Source organism: Mustelus asterias, chromosome 23 (genome assembly GCF_964213995.1).
Source record: "Mustelus asterias chromosome 23, sMusAst1.hap1.1, whole genome shotgun sequence".
Classification (NCBI taxonomy): domain Eukaryota; kingdom Metazoa; phylum Chordata; class Chondrichthyes; order Carcharhiniformes; family Triakidae; genus Mustelus; species Mustelus asterias.
Genome location: NC_135823.1, coordinates 71,223,137 through 71,241,862, shown reverse-complemented (window position 1 = coordinate 71,241,862; position 18,726 = coordinate 71,223,137). Strand labels below are relative to the sequence as shown.

Here is an 18,726-nt window from a genome sequence, read left to right as displayed (position 1 = left end):
CGGTGATTCATTCGAAATGCATAATTAAAATGAGGGAAATCTGATCGGGTACATTGGAAATGACTATTCCATCTGGTACAGAAATCCAGAACTAGCAAGCGTACTGTTGGAATGCAAGTCAAACCAGCTAAAGGCAAATTCAGAGCCTCAAAGGCTATTAATGCAAAGTGAATTAAGGAGTTCAAGGAATGATGATACTTGGGAACTGTGGATAATTCGAGAGAATAACAGCAACATGGAATTAAAAGGATTGAGCAGTAATGCTAACAAAAAGGGCAGAACAGATTCAATCGGCTGACTTACTTCTTCATTCTGTTCCGATATAACATCGCTCATTGCACGTAACGCCTGGTAAAGATAGTTTGCAATAACAAAAGAATCATTTTAAAATTCTAAATGGCCAGTCTGAAAGACGTGCTAAATTCTCCCTCAGTGTACCCGAACAGGTGTCAGAGTGTGGTGACTGGGGGATTTTCACAGTAACTTCATTGCAGTGTTAATGTAAGCCTACTTGTGACACTAATAAATAAACTTTAAACGAAGGTATGGAAATTGTGATTGGTTCTTACTTGCCTTCAATTGTAACAAGTACAGTGAAGTGATTTTTGATGCAGCACTCAGCCCTGGTCTGTCTTAAACTGGGCTGAGAAGCAGGATAGGAAGAACATGCTGTTCTATATTTTAATCAGAGTTCATTGGAATCCCAAATTCCCATTTAACTGTCAAATTTCTAAAGAAAAAAACTGATAATTATGTAGAAATTATATAGAAATATAACTTCCAGCTGATTCGAAATTTCAAAGTGGTATCGTTGGTGCATTTTTGTGTAAAACAAGGTGAGTTGTGAATGCTGAGAGGAGAACACTTGTCAGTAATCTTGACACTCAGTGTCACTCAAAGTCAAGTACATTGCTGCACGGTGGCACAGAGTTCAGCACTGCTGCCTCATAGCGCCAGGGACCTGGGTTCGATTCCCAGCTTGAGTTACGGTTTGTGGAGTTTGCACGTTCTCTCAGTGTCTGCGTGAGTTTCCTCCAGGTGCTCCTGTTTCCTCCCACTGTCTGAAAGATGTGCTAAATTCTCCCTCAGTGTACCCGAACAGGTGCCGGAGTGTGGTGACTAGGGGATTTTCACAGTAACTTCATTGCAGTGTTAATGTAAACCTACTTGCGATTAATAAATAAACTTTATAAGCAGATGGAAGCTAAGTAACCATTACTCTTCAACCAACCAACAACCTAAACCTTAGCACCGCAGTTTTACTGCACCAGTTCAGAACTAACTTTTATATCCATGATCCTTACAGTTTCTCCATATTTAGTAAATCTGTTCCTAATGAGGGGGAAGGCATTAACAAATTGCAGTATTTATTTACACAAGTTATTTACATAATAATTAAAGTATTTGGTATTAAACTTTGGAAATATAACCAGCGAATTTCAAAGTTGCATAGCTCTACAGGGGATCAGTGTTAGTGATTTAATGAACTGGTTTAACAAGGTTTTCTCACTCTCTTGTTTTCACTTGTTCTCAAGCATAGGCGTAATCCTTTTGCCGGAATCCTGTCAATGCCAATAAATAGTCTACCCAACCTTCACATAAATCGCCAATTAAACTCGGTGCCGCAACTGAGAGGTCAGCTTTGTTCATACCCTAGCCCCATTACAGGACGACACAGCTCACTCTGTCGATGCCAGAGAACCATCAATCCCAGACTAAATTAAAGGACATTTTAACAGCATGGTCACACCTGAAGGGTACTCTGAAATGTTTTGCACATTTGCAAATGCAGATGAAGGTGATGAAAGCTCATGCTACCAGATAAACCTATTGGACTTTAACCTGGTATTGTGAGACATTTTACTGTGCCTACCCCAGTCCAACCTATCTATTCAGATCTTTACTTCAATAATAACAAAACTACTGCCCTATGTAGTAACTTGCTTCCTAGAATCTAAAGTAACAGTTAGACAGAAGTTCAATGAGTTCATTGACACTTCTAGATGATGGGTAAAAATGTCTGGAAACCTTAGTCATACAAGATTGGTGGGTAATACTATCTTGACAGCGTGGTCCTTTGCTTCTTGGGGCTAAAGGGATCAAGGGATATGGGAGGAAGGGCTGGGGGGAACAGGATATTGAATTCGATGATCAGCCATGATCGAAATGAATGGAGGAGCAGGCTCGAAGGGTCGAATGGCCTACTCCTGCTTCTAGTTTCTATGTTTCTTCTGAATTGTGCTGAACCGTGAGACAAATTAGTTCACATTAAATTGTACAAAATGGGATTCGACTGCTATTGTTGCTCCACAAGTGCAACCATTCTGAAAATTCTGCCGGGTTCTCCCATCCATTGCCACTTCTGTGTTAGACCGGCACAAAAACCGCAGACATGGGTAACCAGTTAAAAATGACCATTTACACCAGTTCCCCACTGTCGCCCATCAAAATTCTAGTGGGAGATAAGGAGAGCTCCTGTGGAATTACACAACATTTCTTCCCCCTTTAACTCAAACACATTAAACAGTATAACATGAACAATCAATTAGTAACAGCAGCCAATAAGCCAGATGATTTGGAGGTTGACGTTCTCTGAATGGTTGTCGATGAACCTCAAGCATTTTGGTGCTTGTAGCCTCTGGTGTCTTTGGCTTGATGTGACCACAGTTTTAACCACAATTGATGTTGTGACTTGAAGCTGACTCAGTGCTTGATCTGCAGATGAAGTTGATGCTTTTCCCAACCAGTTCTGTTCGTGTCAGAAAGGGAAGGTCCAGGTTATAACTCGGCACAGTTGGATTCGAACTCATTGCAGCACTCATTACTGCCAAAGATGCAGCTTCAGAGCTTTCACTTCAGAGTCCAGCTTCCTCCTTTCCTCGACCGTCCAGTCAGATTTTTCTTGCAGTTCATCCTTGGGCTTTGGGTTTTGTTTCTGGAATGCAACTTCTAAACTATCCAGTTAAAACTGATACTGCTGAGGATTTCAAAAGGGTTAGGGTCCCCTTTGAGAAAATATCAAATTTAGCCTTTATGGTTGGGTTGTTGAGCATGCTGCTCTGAGGAGACTTTCCCTTGATCTGGTCTGCTCATTCCACTTGCTGTGGGTATGTTCATTGGACCTCAGATGTTGCTGTGCAGAGTGAAACAGGAAAGGAATATTGGTATTGCAGACAACACTCTGAACAGATCCAACTCTTTTCATTTGGTCATCTGGGGCTACTCCCGTCAAAACATCCTTTGAGAGTTCTTGAGCTGGCTGCTTTTGCTGCTGTTGTTGCAGTTGTTAATGATCAAAACTCTTTTTGTTCTTGTTGACCATTGACCATTGATACATGAAGGAAGTCAGCAGCTCTTTTCCCAAACTGAATAACCTTTCCAATGAACTCCAGAGTTTCTGTATCATGAGGATTTGAGGTATGCCTCGATTTCTTGTTCCTCTGTGGTTCGGAATTTACAACGTGAGCTGGTAAATGCATTCCAGTAATCCTCGCCATATTTCTCTGTATTCTTTCCACCTTCATTTCTGTTAAAGCATTCACATATATCTTTTGTAAACTCTTCATCCTTTCTTTCTTGATCCCGAACCACATTTGCTACAGTATACAGGAAATGGTCGAACCCTTAGGAGTATTGACAGGCAGAGGGATCTGGGCGTACATGTCCATCAATCACTGAAAGTGGCAATGCAGGTGGAGAAGGTAGTCAAGAAGGCAGACGGCATGCTTACCTTCATCAGTCGGGGCATTGAGTATAAAAATTGGCAGGTCATGCTGCAGCTGTATAGAACCTTAGTTAGGCCTCATTTAGAATATTGTGTACAATTCTGGTCGTCACACTACCAGAAGGATGTGGATGCTTCAGAGAGCGTGCAGAAGAGGTTTACCAGGATGTTGCCTGGTCTGGAGGGTATTAGCTATGAGGAGAGGTTGGATAAACTTGGTTTGTTCTCACTGGAATGACGGAGGTTGAGGGGCGACCTAACAGAGGTTTACAAGATTATGAGGGGCACGGACAGAGTGGATAGTCAGATGCTCTTTCCTAGGGTAGAAAAGTCAAGTATGAGGGGACATAGGTTTAAGGCGCTTGGGGAAAAGTTTAGAGGAGATGTGCAAGGCAAGTTTTTTTTACAGAGGATGGTGAATGTCTGGGACGCGCTGCCCGGGGAGGTGGTGGAAGCAGGTATGATCGCGATATTTAAGGGGCAACTAGACGAATACATGAATAGGATGGGAATGGAAGGATACGGACTCCGTAAGTGCAGATGGTTTTAGTTTAGGCAGGCATCATGATCAGCGCAGGCTTGGAGGGCCGAAGGGCCTGTTCCTGTGCTGGACTATTCTTTGTCCTTTGCTCTTTAGTATACTGAGCCTTTGATGTCTTAGCCCCAGCACTGCTAGCCTTGGCCACAAAGCCTCTTTTAGAGCTTTCTCAACAGCTCTCTTTCTCCAGGGTTTTGGTAAGGCCCGATTCTGTATCAGTCAACCGGTGGACTTCGGCCCATTTAGTCGGGTCTTTTCTAACCAAGTTCGACACATTAATGCGGATAATTATTGGCTTTGACTTTATGCAAAGACAAATCTGCCGTCTGTCCATTTAATTGTACAGCTACGTCAATACGGCCCTTCAATGGAACCACTTCTCCAGTGTAAGCTTTTACCACTATTTGAGGGTTCCAGCAGGATATGTTGGAGTTTTTCCTTGTAGGCAGTCTCTGGCACCAGCAAGACTGCTGCCCCAGTGTCTACCTCCACCATTACTGGCTGTCCATCCAGTAGTGGAGTGACCCAGTATCTATTTGTAGCACCAGCAGTGGCTAACTTCCAGTTAGTTTGAGTATTGCCTCACTTCAGACCACAGACCAGTCTGTCCCGGATCATATCATTTAATACATCACCGAACTCTCAGTACTCTGCAAGTCTTCTCAGTGTAACCACAAATTGTGCAATTGATTGCCCTTTTTCTAGATTGTGCTTATGAAAACTAAACATTTCTGCAACGTATGTAGGTTTGGATTGAATAGTGACCCTGCAAAATTTCCACTATTTCTTTGTATGTCTTTGTGTCTGGCTTTGCCGGCTGCACCAGGCTCCTGAGGAGGTTAAATGTTTTACCCCCCAATCTGTGCAGGAATGTGGGAACTTTTATATCCTCTGCTACCTTGTTAACATGTGGAGAATAATCAAACCATTCTGAATTTTTAAAAAATTCATTTGTGGGACATGGGCGTCACTAAAATCAAATCAAAGTATTTATTGCCCATGCCTAGTTGCCCTTGAGAAGGTGGTGATGAGCTGCCTTCTTGAATCGCTGCAGTCCATGTGCTGTGGGTTGACCCACAATGCTGTTAGGGAGGGAATTCCAGGATTTCGACCCAGTGACTGCTAAGGAACGGCGATATATTCCTACACCAGGATGGTGAGTGGCTTGGAGGGGAACTTGCAGGTGGTGGTGTTCCCATGTCTCTGCTGCCCTTGTCCTTCTAGATGAAAGTGGTCGTGGATTTGGAAGGTGCTGTCTAAGGATCTTTGGTGAATTGCTACAGTGCATCTTGTAGACAGTACACACTGCTGCTACTGAGTGTCGGTGGTGGAGGGAGTGAATGTAGATGTGGTGCCAATCAAGCGGGCTGCTTTGTCCTGGATGGTATCAGGCTTCTTGAGTGTTGTTGGAGCTGCACCCATCCAGGCAAGTGGGGAGTATCCATCACACTCCTGACTTGTGCCTTGTAGATGGTGGACAGGCTTTGGGGAGTCAGGAGGTGAATTACTCGCCGCAGTATTCCTCGCCTCTAACCTGCTCTTGTAGCCACTGTGTTTATGTGGTGAGTCCAGTTAGGTTTCTGGTCAATGGTAACCCCAAGGATGTTCACATTGGAGGATTCGATGATGGTTACACCATTGAATGTCAAGGGGCGATGGTTAGAGAGTCTCTTATTCGCTTATTCTCTTATAAATGTAGAATTCGCTACCTCAAAATGCGGTGGATGCTAGGATAGTGAGTAAATTTAAGGAGGAGTTACACAGATTTTTAATTGGTAATGGGTTGAAGGGTTATGGGGAGAAGGCAGGAAAATGGGGATGAGGAGCATATCAGCCATGATCAATTGGCGGAGCTGACTCAATGGGCCGAATGGCCTAATTCTGTTCCTATATCTTATGAACTTGTTGCTGATGGTTATTGGCTGGTATGTGTGTGGTGCGAATGTTACTTGCCACTTGTGAGCCAAAGCCTGGACATTGTCCAGATCTTGTTGCATTTGAACATGGATACAAGCTCCATCACTCTGTATTTGTAAACGGTCCCATGGTATCGAACACTTGTGCCATTCTCTCTCTACGGAAGGACTTGTGGGTGCACAGTGTGCCACCAATTTTTAGCACTACCTTGCGTTTCCTCTCTTAAAACAAGGTGCAGCCTGAGCTCAGCCTGTTTTCTTGGTGTTTTATAACACCCGCAACTCCAATGTGTTGTTGCAGGGTGCTTGTGACTCACAGCGACCGAGTTTGTTTCAGGCAGAGACTGTAGCCAGCTTCTCTTTACATTATTTGAATTTTTTAACACGTTGTTTTTCCTCCAGGAGGCTGCAAGCGCTGTCCTGTCCGACTCCCTCACCGTCAGTTGTTGTGGGGTCTTTGCAGGATTGACTTCAGGAGGTCGTGGAGGTTCAATAAAAGGAAGAGCTCTATTCAGGAGACGTCAACTCAACAGGCTGCAATCTTACACTGCCCAGTTACCCTGCAAACGGTCAATGAGGTCACTTCCAGTGACATCATGCGTGCTCCTGTTCAGCTTCAATGTAGCTGGTAAGGAATCATTAAAAGATTTATAAACACACAGCACCCATTTATACATACAAATCAGGAAGAATGAGAGGTGATCTTACTGAAACAGGAAAGATCCTGCGGGGATTTGATAGGGTAGATACAGAATCATAGAATCACTAGTGTTGAACGAGGCCATTTGACCCATCGAGCTTGCACCGACAACAATCCCATCCAGGCCCTGTCCCGTGTAACCCCACGTATTTAGCCTGCTAAAGATTAAATGATGGAGATTGTCAATGCAAAGTGGGGAGGGGATGGGACATATAAAAAAAAAGATGTGTATGGAGGAAGTGTAAATGGGAATGGGATGGCAAACTCTTTTGTCATTTAATCTCTCCCATCTGTCATCCTATCACAAGCATTTCCTTCTGTTATTTTCTCCCAGTTGCCTTTCCCTATTCTGTTAAACACTGTTACATCTCTGAACTTCACAGTTCTGATGAAAGATCATTGGCCGGAATTCTCTGGCTGTTCAAGCCCCTGCCAGCGGGAATGGAGAATTTGGCCAAATCTCCGTCCACTGCCGCGGGGGCGAGGTGGGAGAATCCCAGCCACGGGGTGAGGTCGGAGAATCCCAGCCGCGGGACAAGGTGGGAGAATCCCAGCCACGGGGTGAGGTCGGAGAATCCCAGCCGCGGGACGAGGTCGGAGAATCCCAGCCGCAAAGCGAGGTCGGAGAATCCCAGCCACGGGTCGAGATCGGAGAATACCAGCCGCGGGGCGAGATCGGAGAATCCCAGCCGCGGGGCGAGATCGGAGAATCCCAGCCGCGGGGCGAGATCGGAGAATCCCAGCCGCGGGGCGAGATCGGAGAATCCCAGCCGCGGGGCGAGGTCGGAGAATCCCAGCTGCGGGACGAGGTCGGAGAATCCCAGCTGGAGGGCGAGATCGGAGAATCCCAGCCGCGGGGCGAGGTCGGAGAATCCCAGCTGCAGGGCGAGGTCGGAGAATCCCAGCCGCGGGGCGAGGTCGGAGAATCCCAGCCGTGGGACGGGATTGGAGAATCCCAGCCGTGGGACGAGGTCGGAGAATCCCAGCCGCGGGGCGGGATTGGAGAATCCCAGCTGGAGGGCGAGGTCGGAGAATCCCAGCCGTGGGACGGGATTGGAGAATCCCAGCCGCGGGGCGAGGTCGGAGAATCCCAGCTGGAGGGCGAGGTCGGAGAATCCCAGCTGGAGGGCGAGGTCGGTGAATCCCAGCTGGAGGGCGAGGTCGGTGAATCCCAGCTGGAGGGCGAGGTCGGTGAATCCCAGCTGGAGGGCGAGGTCGGTGAATCCCAGCTGGAGGGCGAGGTCGGTGAATCCCAGCTGGAGGGCGAGGTCGGTGAATCCCAGCTGGAGGGCGAGGTCGGAGAATCCCAGCCGCGGGACGAGGTCGGAGAATCCCAGCTGGAGGGCGAGGTCGGTGAATCCCAGCTGGAGGGCGAGGTCGGTGAATCCCAGCTGGAGGGCGAGGTCGGAGAATCCCAGCTGGAGGGCGAGGTCGGAGAATCCCAGCTGGAGGGCGAGGTCGGAGAATCCCAGCCGCGGGGCGAGGTCGGAGAATCCCAGCTGGAGGGCGAGGTCGGAGAATCCCACCTGGAGGGCGAGGTCGGTGAATCCCAGCTGGAGGGCGAGGTCGGAGAATCCCAGCTGGAGGGCGAGGTCGGTGAATCCCAGCTGGAGGGCGAGGTCGGTGAATCCCAGCTGGAGGGCGAGGTCGGAGAATCCCAGCTGGAGGGCGAGGTCGGTGAATCCCAGCTGGAGGGCGAGGTCGGAGAATCCCAGCTGGAGGGCGAGGTCGGAGAATCCCAGCTGGAGGGCGAGGTCGGTGAATCCCAGCTGGAGGGCGAGGTCGGTGAATCCCAGCTGGAGGGCGAGGTCGGAGAATCCCTGCTGGAGGGCGAGGTCGGTGAATCCCAGCTGGAGGGCGAGGTCAGAGAATCCCAGCTGGAGGGCGAGGTCGGTGAATCTGGCGCATTGTGTGTATAGAATTCTCTCTGCTCAGATTCTGTGACACATGCTGAATATTTGCGGCATTTTCTGATGTTATAATTCAAATATAGATATTGATCAAAGTCATAAAGGACATGACATTTTCCACTATGCTTTTGATATTGGTTAACCCCAGTTCATGATCTGAATATAATTTTCGGAAATGAATTTAATCTGTGATGATTTAATTTGACTATGCACTTTGCATGTGTAGCTGTATTTAAACAAATTGCTTGTTAACAGTACATTTAAATGGGTCACAACCAGTCCTGGATACCTGTGGTGAGCTATGATCTAAGTGATGTTTCTATCCAGTTACATGCTACTCGAGCTGTAGCAGTGTCGTGTAACTGAATTGCTTTTCTGTGGGGAAGGCTCCGGATATTGCGCTTGAAAACAGAAATCAACTTGAGAACCTGAGGGCACCACAGGCGGGTCCATAAAGTTCAGTTGCAGAATTGTTACAGGACAGGAGGAGGCCATTTGGCCCATCTTGCCTGTATTAGGTCTCCAGATGATCCTGCTCTGCCCAAAACTGCAAGAAACTACGAAAGGTCCTGAACGAAGCCCAGTCCATCACGCAAACCAGCCTCCCATCCATTGACTCTGTCTACACTTCCCACTGCCTCGGCAAAGCAACCAGTATAATTAAGGACCCCGGACATTCTCTCTTCCACCTTTGTCCGTCGGGAAAAAGATACAAAAGTCTGAGGTCAGGTACCAACTTACTCAAGACCCTGCCGTCAGACTTTTGAATGGACCTACCTCACATTAAGTTGATCTTTCTCTCCACCCTAGCTATGACTGTAACACTACATTCTGCACCCTCTCCTTTCCTTCCCTATGAACGGTATGCTTTGTCTGTATAGCGCGCAAGAAACAATACTTTTCATTGTATACCAATACATGTGACAATAATAAATCAAATTAAAATCAATTCCCTTCGTGCTATTCTCCAACCTTCGCCCAGTAACCCCGGCACATTCTTCCTTTTCTCAGTGTTGTGTAACATTGCAATGCAGACCAGAAAAACACCAGTTTGATTCGAAGTAAGAATGTTACGACTGGCCTTCGTGCCTCTGGGTTAGGGAGAGGAAACAGTTACCCGCTGGCTATCCAGTAACTCCCGCTGGAAACTGTACATCCGTGCGCATTCGGATCCAAGTCAGCTGCGGTGAACTCCACAGAAAAAAAGGCATCAGACATAAGACTTGCACATAATGAATGTCCATGGACTTGTATACCAGGATTGAGGGGTGGGAAGTGCCGGGGGAGGGGGGGGGGGGGGGGGGGGAGTGCAATGGAAGTGAAAGCATCCACTTTGCCAGCTTTAGCAATGCTTTCCTTTTCTGATGAAGATAAACCTACCTGCCATATCCACATGGAGTACTTGAAACAGTTAGCATAGATACCTTTACAGGGACAGCCAGCTAAGTACCTGAGGGAGAAAGGATTAGATGGATTTGCCGATTGCCAAGGGTTAGATGAAATAGGAGGCGTGTGTGCAGTATAAACACTGGTGTGGACCAGTTGTGCCGAGGGGCCTGTTTTTGTGCTGTAACATTTTTAATTATTCCTTTAAAATACTGACTTTTACTCTCTGCTATTGTCTCAAAAATGTATCTTGGCGTGTATCTCACCTTTTCTGATTGGCTGCCTGTTTGAGAATGTCAGCGGAGTAACCAAAAACTTTGTCTCAGCCACAGGTGCCCAATGATGTAGAACTTTGATGGTCCAGAGGCCTGGCCTCAGCGGTAAGTTCAGTGGAGGTTTGTAATGAGTGAACTCGGCACCCGACTCAATTTGAATGTCGTACGTAGCTGCAATGACGTTAATTGGATCGATCCAAACCACCGTGACTGTAGCATTGGGGCCCTTGGCCCACCTCTGCATGCCAATAGGCTCGTCCATGGGGCCAATGAGCCCTCCGTAGTTCCGGAAGATTCTCTCCTTGGCATCCCACTCTGTGCCAATCTGAAAATAAAATTTTTAAAACAGATTGGAAGTTTAAAGAATTGCCCAGAAATTATTCAATATAAACAACCACAAAAAGACACAGACATTGTTACGAGGTATGTCTGGTTAATCGAAACAAGGGCATAGCATAAAAGTAAATTACTGCGGATGCTGGAATCTGAAACCATAAGAGAAAATGCTGGAAAATCTCAGCAGGTCTGGCAGCATCTGTAAGGAGAGAAAAGAGCTGATGTTTTGAGTCCAGATGACTCTCTGTCAAAGCTGACAAAACTTTGACAAAGGGCCATCTGAACTTGAAACATCAGCTCTTTTTTCTCTCCTTACAAGGGCACAGCATACTCTGGTATAGAGTCATAGAGGTTTACAGCATGGAAACAGGCCCTTCCGCCCAACTTGTCATGCCGACCTTTTTTTTTAAACCCCTAAGCTAATCCCAATTGCCCACATTTGGCCCATATCCCTCTATACCCATCGTACCCATGTAACTGTCTAAACGCTTTTTAAAAGACAAAATTGTACCCACCTCTACTACTACCTCTGGCAGCTTGTTCCAGACACTCACCACCCTCTGTGTGAAAAAATTGCCCCTCTGGACCCTTTTGTATCTCACCTTAAACCTATGCCCTCTGGTTTTAGACTCCCCTATCCCCTATGGTGAGAGCTGCGGGGCAGCAGCAGGCACAATCCTGAGCAAGAGCCGGAAAGGTCACCCAGTGCAGTTTGAGGGACCATTGCTTGCAAAGGACAAGTGCCCATTCAACAATACTTTATATACCATCATGCCATTTCCTTTCAAGTGGATTCAAAAATATTAAGGGGTAGAAACTGACACCCATTTTTTAGGTGCAAACCAGGTGTAACACATGAATTTAGCATTAGATGTTCAGTGCTCAATCTGTGTGGCCTTTTGACCCGCTATTAAATTCAGTGTGACTATTTTTGCACTCATTCCAGGTAGCCACCTAATTCAGGTTCCATGCCTTGCATACAATAATGAGTGGCCCAACAGTTGCTGAAGGACTCCTTTGTCAAATGTGTGTGTGGCCTGCAGAGCACAGATCACACCTGTGTAGAGCACGGTGGCACAATGGTTAGCACTGCTGCCTCACAACCCCAGGGTCCCAGGTCCAATTACCGGCTTGGGTCACTGTTTGTGCGGAGTCTGCACGTTCTCCCCGTGTCTGCGTGGGTTTTCTCCGGGTGCTCCGGTTTCCTCCCACAGACCGAAAGCCGTACTGGTTAGGTGCATTGGCCATGCTAAATTCTCCCTCAGTGTACCCGAACAGGCGCCGGAATGTGGCGACTAGGGGATTTTCACAGTAACTTCATTGCAGTGTTAATGTAAGCCTTCTTGTGACTAATAAATTAAGATTAAACTTTTTTTAAAAAACACCTGGTCTACAGACCATTCTTTGGCAGCTTTTTAACACTTCCTTCCCTAAGGACGTAAGTGAACGAGATGGCTTTTTGCCACAATTGACAATGGTTTCATGGTCATCGTTAGACTTTTAATTCCAAATTTTTATTGAATTCAAATTTCACCCTCTGCCGTGGAAGGATTTGAACTCTACAGGCCTCTACAGCATTACCCTGGGTCTCTGGATTACCAGTCTAGCGACAGTACCACTGCCTTACCCTGAATGCCTTGGCTATCCCTGACTGAGAACCACCCACTGATGCTCCACAGCGTCAGAACCATTTTAACTGAAAGCTGATGATAAGCAATGAAAGTCCAACAGAATTGAACATCTTTTCAAACACAACACACAAGCTTTACAACAAACTCTTGAACATGTTTCAAAGAAGACTACAAAGTACACTGAGAAACTCATCCCAAGACTCAATGGGAGAAGCCTGGTTTGCCAGTGTTTCTCCTGTACCTGCACAGAAATTCATTTTAGATCATGTGCTTTATAATCTGAGGTCTTTTCTAACAATAAATGGGACTGCCTTACACCGAAGTGCCTTGTGTAAAGATCACCGTCGACTACAACCTGACTAGGATTTCTTCTTTCACCTACTGTCATTGATGCTGCTGTTTCAATGTAGCATTTCTGTCAGAGAGTACAAAGACACTGCCTCTCTATAGTAAAGTGATGGTTCTCCTAAATAAACTCAATAACTGAGTTACTTTGCTGAAGAGGCTTGCCAGGAAGACAGCTCTATAATGCTTTGTCTGGCTTCTTTTGTTGAACAGTATAAATGCGATATCTTTGATTACTCATGTACCTCTCCAAGAGAGCCCTTCTGGCCTTATGTTCCGAGTCCTCATTTCTCCCCTGCTGCGAATCAGCGCCTCTTCCTAGCTTCCCAATCTCAGTGCCAGTTCCAATCCCTTCCCACAGAATCTTCTCTTTCTCACCCAACTCCTGCTTCCACTTAGCTAACCTAACTTTAGGAAGTCTAGCCTGGCAAATTTTGTTGGAAGAGGTAAGCGATTGGATTGTACAAGGACGCGAACCGACTGACTTTTACAAAGGCTGCCTCCTGGTGATAATACAACTGGGGGAAATAAAAGAACGTGGTGGCAGTAGGGGACGGAATGATGAGGGGGTTTCGGTTCTCTGCAGCAAAGAGTGAGTGTCTAGATTGCGGTGTTGTCAGCCTCGTGCTAGGCTCCAGGACATCTGCTCCGGCTGGAGAGGAACTTGCAGTGGGAAGGGAAGGATCCAGTTGCTGTGCAGTTGAGGCTAGAGAGTCATAGAGGTTACAGCATGGAAACAGGCCCTTCGGCCCAACTTGTCCATGCCTCCCTTTTTTTTAAACCCCAAAGCTAATCCCAATTGCCCGCATTTGGCCCATATCTCTCTATATCTATCTTACCCATGTAACTGTCTAAATGCTTTTTAAAGGACAAAATTGTACCCGCCTCTACTACTACCTCTGGCAGCTCATTCCAGACACTCACCACCCTCTGTGTGAAAAAATTGTCCTTCTGGACCCTTCTGAATCTCTCCACTCTCACCTTAAACCTATGCCCTCTAGTTTTAGACTCTCCTACCTTTGGGAAAAGATATTGACTATCTAGCTGATCTATGCCCCTCTATTGTATAGACCTCTATAAGGTCACCCCTCAGCCTCCTACGCTCCAGAGAAAAAGGTCCCAGTCTATCCAGCCTCTCCTTATAACTTAAATCATCAAGTCCCGGTAGCATCCTAGTAAATCTTTTCTGCACTCTTTCTAGCTTAATAGTATCCTTTCCATAATAGTTAAACTCTTTGGACTCCCTAATGACTCCTAATATTAGATTTCAGAAAATGTGTGCCACGGAAATGTATACAGCAACATTATGCTGAGCAGAGCATATAAAAACTGCATTCATCGTGGACCCAAATGTATGGATTACATTTTTGATGAGACTGTGTAGAAATGGAATTGTTACAGAACTGTACACAGTATTCTAAGTGTGGCCTTACCAATGTCTTGTACAACTTCAACAAGACGTCCCAACTCCTGTATTCAATGTTCTGACCAATGAAACCAAGCATGCCGAATGCCTTCTTCACCACTCTGTCCACCTGTGACTCCACTTTCAAGGAGCTGTGGACATGTATCCCAAGATCTCTTTGTTTTGTAACTCTGCCCAATGCCTTACCATTAACTGAGTAAGTCCTGCCCTGGTTCAATCTACCAAAATGCATCACCTTGCAATTTATCTAAATTAAACTCCATCTGCCATTCATCAGCCCACTGGCCCAATTGATCAAGATCCTGTTGCAATCTGAGATAACTTTCTTCACTGTCCACTATGCCACCAATCTTGGCGTCATCTGCAAACTTACTAACCATGCCTCCTATATTCTCATCCAAATCATTAATATAAATGACAAAGAACAGTGGACCCAGCACTGATCCCTGAGGCACACTGTTGGTCACAGGCCACCAGTTTGAAAAACAACCCTCTACAACCACCCTCTGGCTTCTGTCATCAAGCCAATTTTGTATCCATTTAGCTACCTCACCCTGGATCCCGTGAGATTTAACCTTATGCAACAACCTATCATGCTGTACCTTGTCAAAGGCCTTGCTAAAGTCCATGTAGACAACATCAACTGCACTGCCCTCATCTACCTTCTTGGTTACCCCTTGAAAAAACTCAATCAAATTTGTGAGACATGATTTTCCACTCACAAAGCCATGCTGACTGTCCCTAATCAGTCCTTGTGTCATAAAAATAAAAATAAAAATGACAATCTAATGATGACCAAGAAACCATTGCTAATTGTCGTAAAGACCCATCTGGTTCACTCGGGAAGGAAATTGCCATCCTTACCTGGTCTGGCCTACATGTGACCCCAGACCTATAGCAATGTGGTTGGCTCTTAACTGGTCTCTGAAATGGTCTAGCAAGCCACTCAGTTCAAGGGCAATTAGGGATGGGAATGAATGCTGGACAGCCAGTGATGCCCACATTCCTGAATGAATGAAAAAAAAACAAGATGGGTGGAAGATCAGGAGATTGGACAGAATATAAAAACAGCAAATCATGACCAAAAGATCGATGAGGAAGGAGAAATGAGGGGAGGCTAGCTAGAAATATAAAGACAGATAGTCAGAGTTTCTACAAATACTTCAAAGAGTTAAAGGTAGCATGCCTGATCTACTGATTTTTCCAGCATCCTCTGTTCTTGTGAATAGATTTTTGGAAAAGGGTATCGAAGACTATGAAACAAGGGTAAATGGAGCTGTATCGGTCAGCCATGGTCTAATCTTTTTTTATTAATTTGTGGCACATGGGCGTCGCTGGCTGGCCAGCATTTATTGCCCATCCCTAGTTGCCCAAGGGCAGTTTAGAGTCAACCACATTGCTGTGGCTCTGGAGTCACATGTAGGCCAGACCAGGTAAGGACGGCAGATTTCCTTCCCTAAAGGACATTAGTGAAACAGATGGGTTTTTCTGACAATCGACAATGGTTTCATGGTCATCAGTAGATTCTTAATCCAGATATTTTTTATTGAATTCAAATTCCACCATCTGCCGTGGCGGGATTCGAACCCGGGTCCCCAGAACGTGAACTGAGTTTTTGGATTAATCGTCTAGTGATAACACCACTAGGCCATCGCCTCCCCCCATTGATTAATTAAATGGTGGAACACTCTTGATGGGCTGAATGGGCTCCTCCTGTTCCTACGCTATTGAAAATTAATAATAAGTGACTGTTGAGGCTGTAAGTTTAAGAGAAACTACTCTCAGATAGTGTTGGTGAAAACTCTTTGGTCAATTTACAGTATTCAACAGTGTTAAAGAACTGGGATCTTAAAGGCATCCATTACAGAGCACAGAAAATCATTCATGTCAACACTGGCAGGAAACTAACACATTTCTTTTTTACAAATGAAACAGTGATATGCAGGAGGCAACATTATTCTTAAGAGTTCTTTTACGACAAAGACCAATCATGCATGCCAGTTTGGCTCAATTCCTCGTAAAGAATTAGCCCGATTCCGTACTTCTGGTACAGTGAACAAAATAACAAACAATGGCACTGATTGCTAGTCCCGCTGTGTTGCTATGTTAATACTGATTGGCACTCTCCCTTTAGAATATTTCCTAGGGTGCAAATTTTGCATTCAACAAGGCAAACACAAACTCTTTGTGAATTGTGGCGTGGTTAAGCTCTGGATGTTCATTTTGAGGTGCCCGCGGTACCGAGCAGTACCCCCACACTCCATCCACAAGATGTGAACGCAGCCGTCATACTGCTGGGTTCATTTCCAGTAACACTCTCTCTGAAAAAGGAACAGCCACAAGAAGCACCTTTCAGAACACACAGATTCCCTGCCGCTCCACTTGTGAAGGTTCATGCCTAGGGGGCACAGGTTTAAGGTGCGAGGGGCAAGGTTTAAAGGAGATGTACGAGGCAGGTTTTGTACACAGAGGGTGGTGGGTGCCTGGAACCCGCTGCCGGGGGAGGTAGTGGAAGCGGATACGGTGGTGATTTTTAAGGGGCGTCTTGACAAATACATGAATAGGATGGGAATAGAGGGATATGGTCCCCGGAAGGATAGGGGTTTTAGTTAAGTCGGGCAGCATGGTCGGTGCAGGCTTGGAGGGCTGAAGGGCCTGTTCCTGTGCTGTAATTTTCTTTGTTCTTTGTTCATTTCCTGGATTCAGGGCGGGATTTTACCAGCTGATAAAATGGTGAAAGAGCCGGATTTCCGGCGAGATCAGCCTCTTGCCGGAAATGGGTGTGAGGCTGAATAAATTTTGGTAATATATTTAAATGATGATTTCCATGTGTTTACTGAACCCGGCGCTCAATTGTCCAGCCTTGCTTGCCTTTATGACCTCGCCGGTGAGGAAAACACCTGCTCTCCATGAACGGGGAACAGTTCTGTTGGCCTTGCCGGTGGAACCTAGGATGCTACCGGGACTTGATGGATTGAGTTATAAGGAGAGGCTGAATAGACTGGGACCTTTTTCTCTGGAGCGTAGAAGGCTAAGGGGTGATCTTATAGAGGTCTATAAAATAGAGGGGCATAGATCAGCTAGATAGTCAATATCTTTTCCCAAAGGAAGGGGAGTCTAAAACTAGAGGCCATAGGTTTAAGGTGAGAGGGGAGAGATACAAAAGGGTCCAGAGGGGCAATTTTTTCACATAGAGGGTGGTGACTGTCTGGAACAAGCTGCCAGAGGTAGTAGTAGAGGCGGGTACAATTTTATCTTTTAAAAAGCATTTAGATAGTTACATGGGTACGATGGGTATAGAGGGATATGGGCCAAATGCGGGCAATTGGGATTAGCTTAGGGGTTTTAAAAAAAAAAGGGCGGCATGGACAAGTTGGGCCGAAGGGCCTGTTTCCATGCTGTAAACCTCTATGACTCTAACCAGAGGCCATTGAGGCCCCCTGGAGAGACCAAGGGCAAGGGGGGTACCCATTGGGCAGTGCCAGCCTGGCACCTTGGCACTGCCCAGGAGAGAGGATGGAGGGGGGCCACTGCACACTCTGCAACGGGATTGAAGATCTGTGTTCTGTGATCAGGCTGCCTGCAGTAGGCAGGGGCTCTCTCTGTCAGAGCCCTGCTACTGCTATTGAGTATGTGCAGAATCAGAGGCCTGCACATGCGCTGTTGCTCCCTCTACAGGCTGGCTGGTGAATTAAGCCCAGCCCACTGCCTGCAGCAGCTAGAAATGGTCTGCACCATTTTTTCAGTGACTAAGTGCTCGTGATTGGGCGTGAAAACTCACCCAAAAAATGGATCAGGAATCTTTCATGCTAGCTGGACACTTGGAATCATTCTTGTAAAATTCCACTCATAGTTTCATTTTCGTTAGATTCAATAAAAAGTGAATGGAAATTTTCAAATGTATGTTCTTCTTCAGAGGGTTCGGTTAAAACTATTTTAAAAAACCACCGCAGAAAAGATGGACAAACTGCAATTTAATAAAATGAGCAGATCAATAGTTTGAATGGTGATGGGAAACAGGAAGGAGTGGGTGGAAGGGGAATGGAGGAGGCTTGGAGGGAGGAGGGAAAAGGAAGGGGTTTAGTAGGGGGCAAAGGAAGAGAGGGGAGGGAATAGAGAGTGGGAGAGAATAGAGAGGAGGAGAGGGGAGGGAAGACAGGGGAGGAGAGAGAAGGGAATTGAAGGAAAGGGAATAGAGAGGAGGAGAGGGGAGGGAAGACAGAGGAGGAGAGAGAAGGGAATTGAAGGAAAGGGAATAGAGAGGAGGAGAGAGAAGGGAATTGAAGGAAAGGGAATAGAGAGGAGAGGGAAGGGAATTGAAGGAAAGAGAATAGAGAGGAGGAGAGGGAAGGGAATTGAAGGAAAGGGAATAGAGAGGAGAGGGAAGGGAATTGAAGGAAAGGGAATAGAGAGGAGGAGAGAATCCTACAGTGCAGAAGGAGGCCATTTGGCCCATCGGGTTTGCACCGACCACAATCCCACTAGGCCTATCCCCACAACCCCTTGCATTTATCCTAACTAGTCCCCCTGTCACTAAGG

General features: G+C 46.2%; 1 protein-coding gene across 1 annotated transcript in view; it reads right to left on the bottom strand.

The window, feature by feature from the left end:
• Positions 1–18,726, bottom strand: part of xylt1 (xylosyltransferase I) — a 271,771-nt gene that overhangs the window by 13,064 nt on the left and 239,981 nt on the right. The window contains exon 10 of the mRNA XM_078240920.1: positions 10,441–10,774. Coding sequence (XP_078097046.1) covers positions 10,441–10,774 — 334 coding nt within the window. The remainder of the gene's footprint in view (positions 1–10,440; positions 10,775–18,726) is intronic.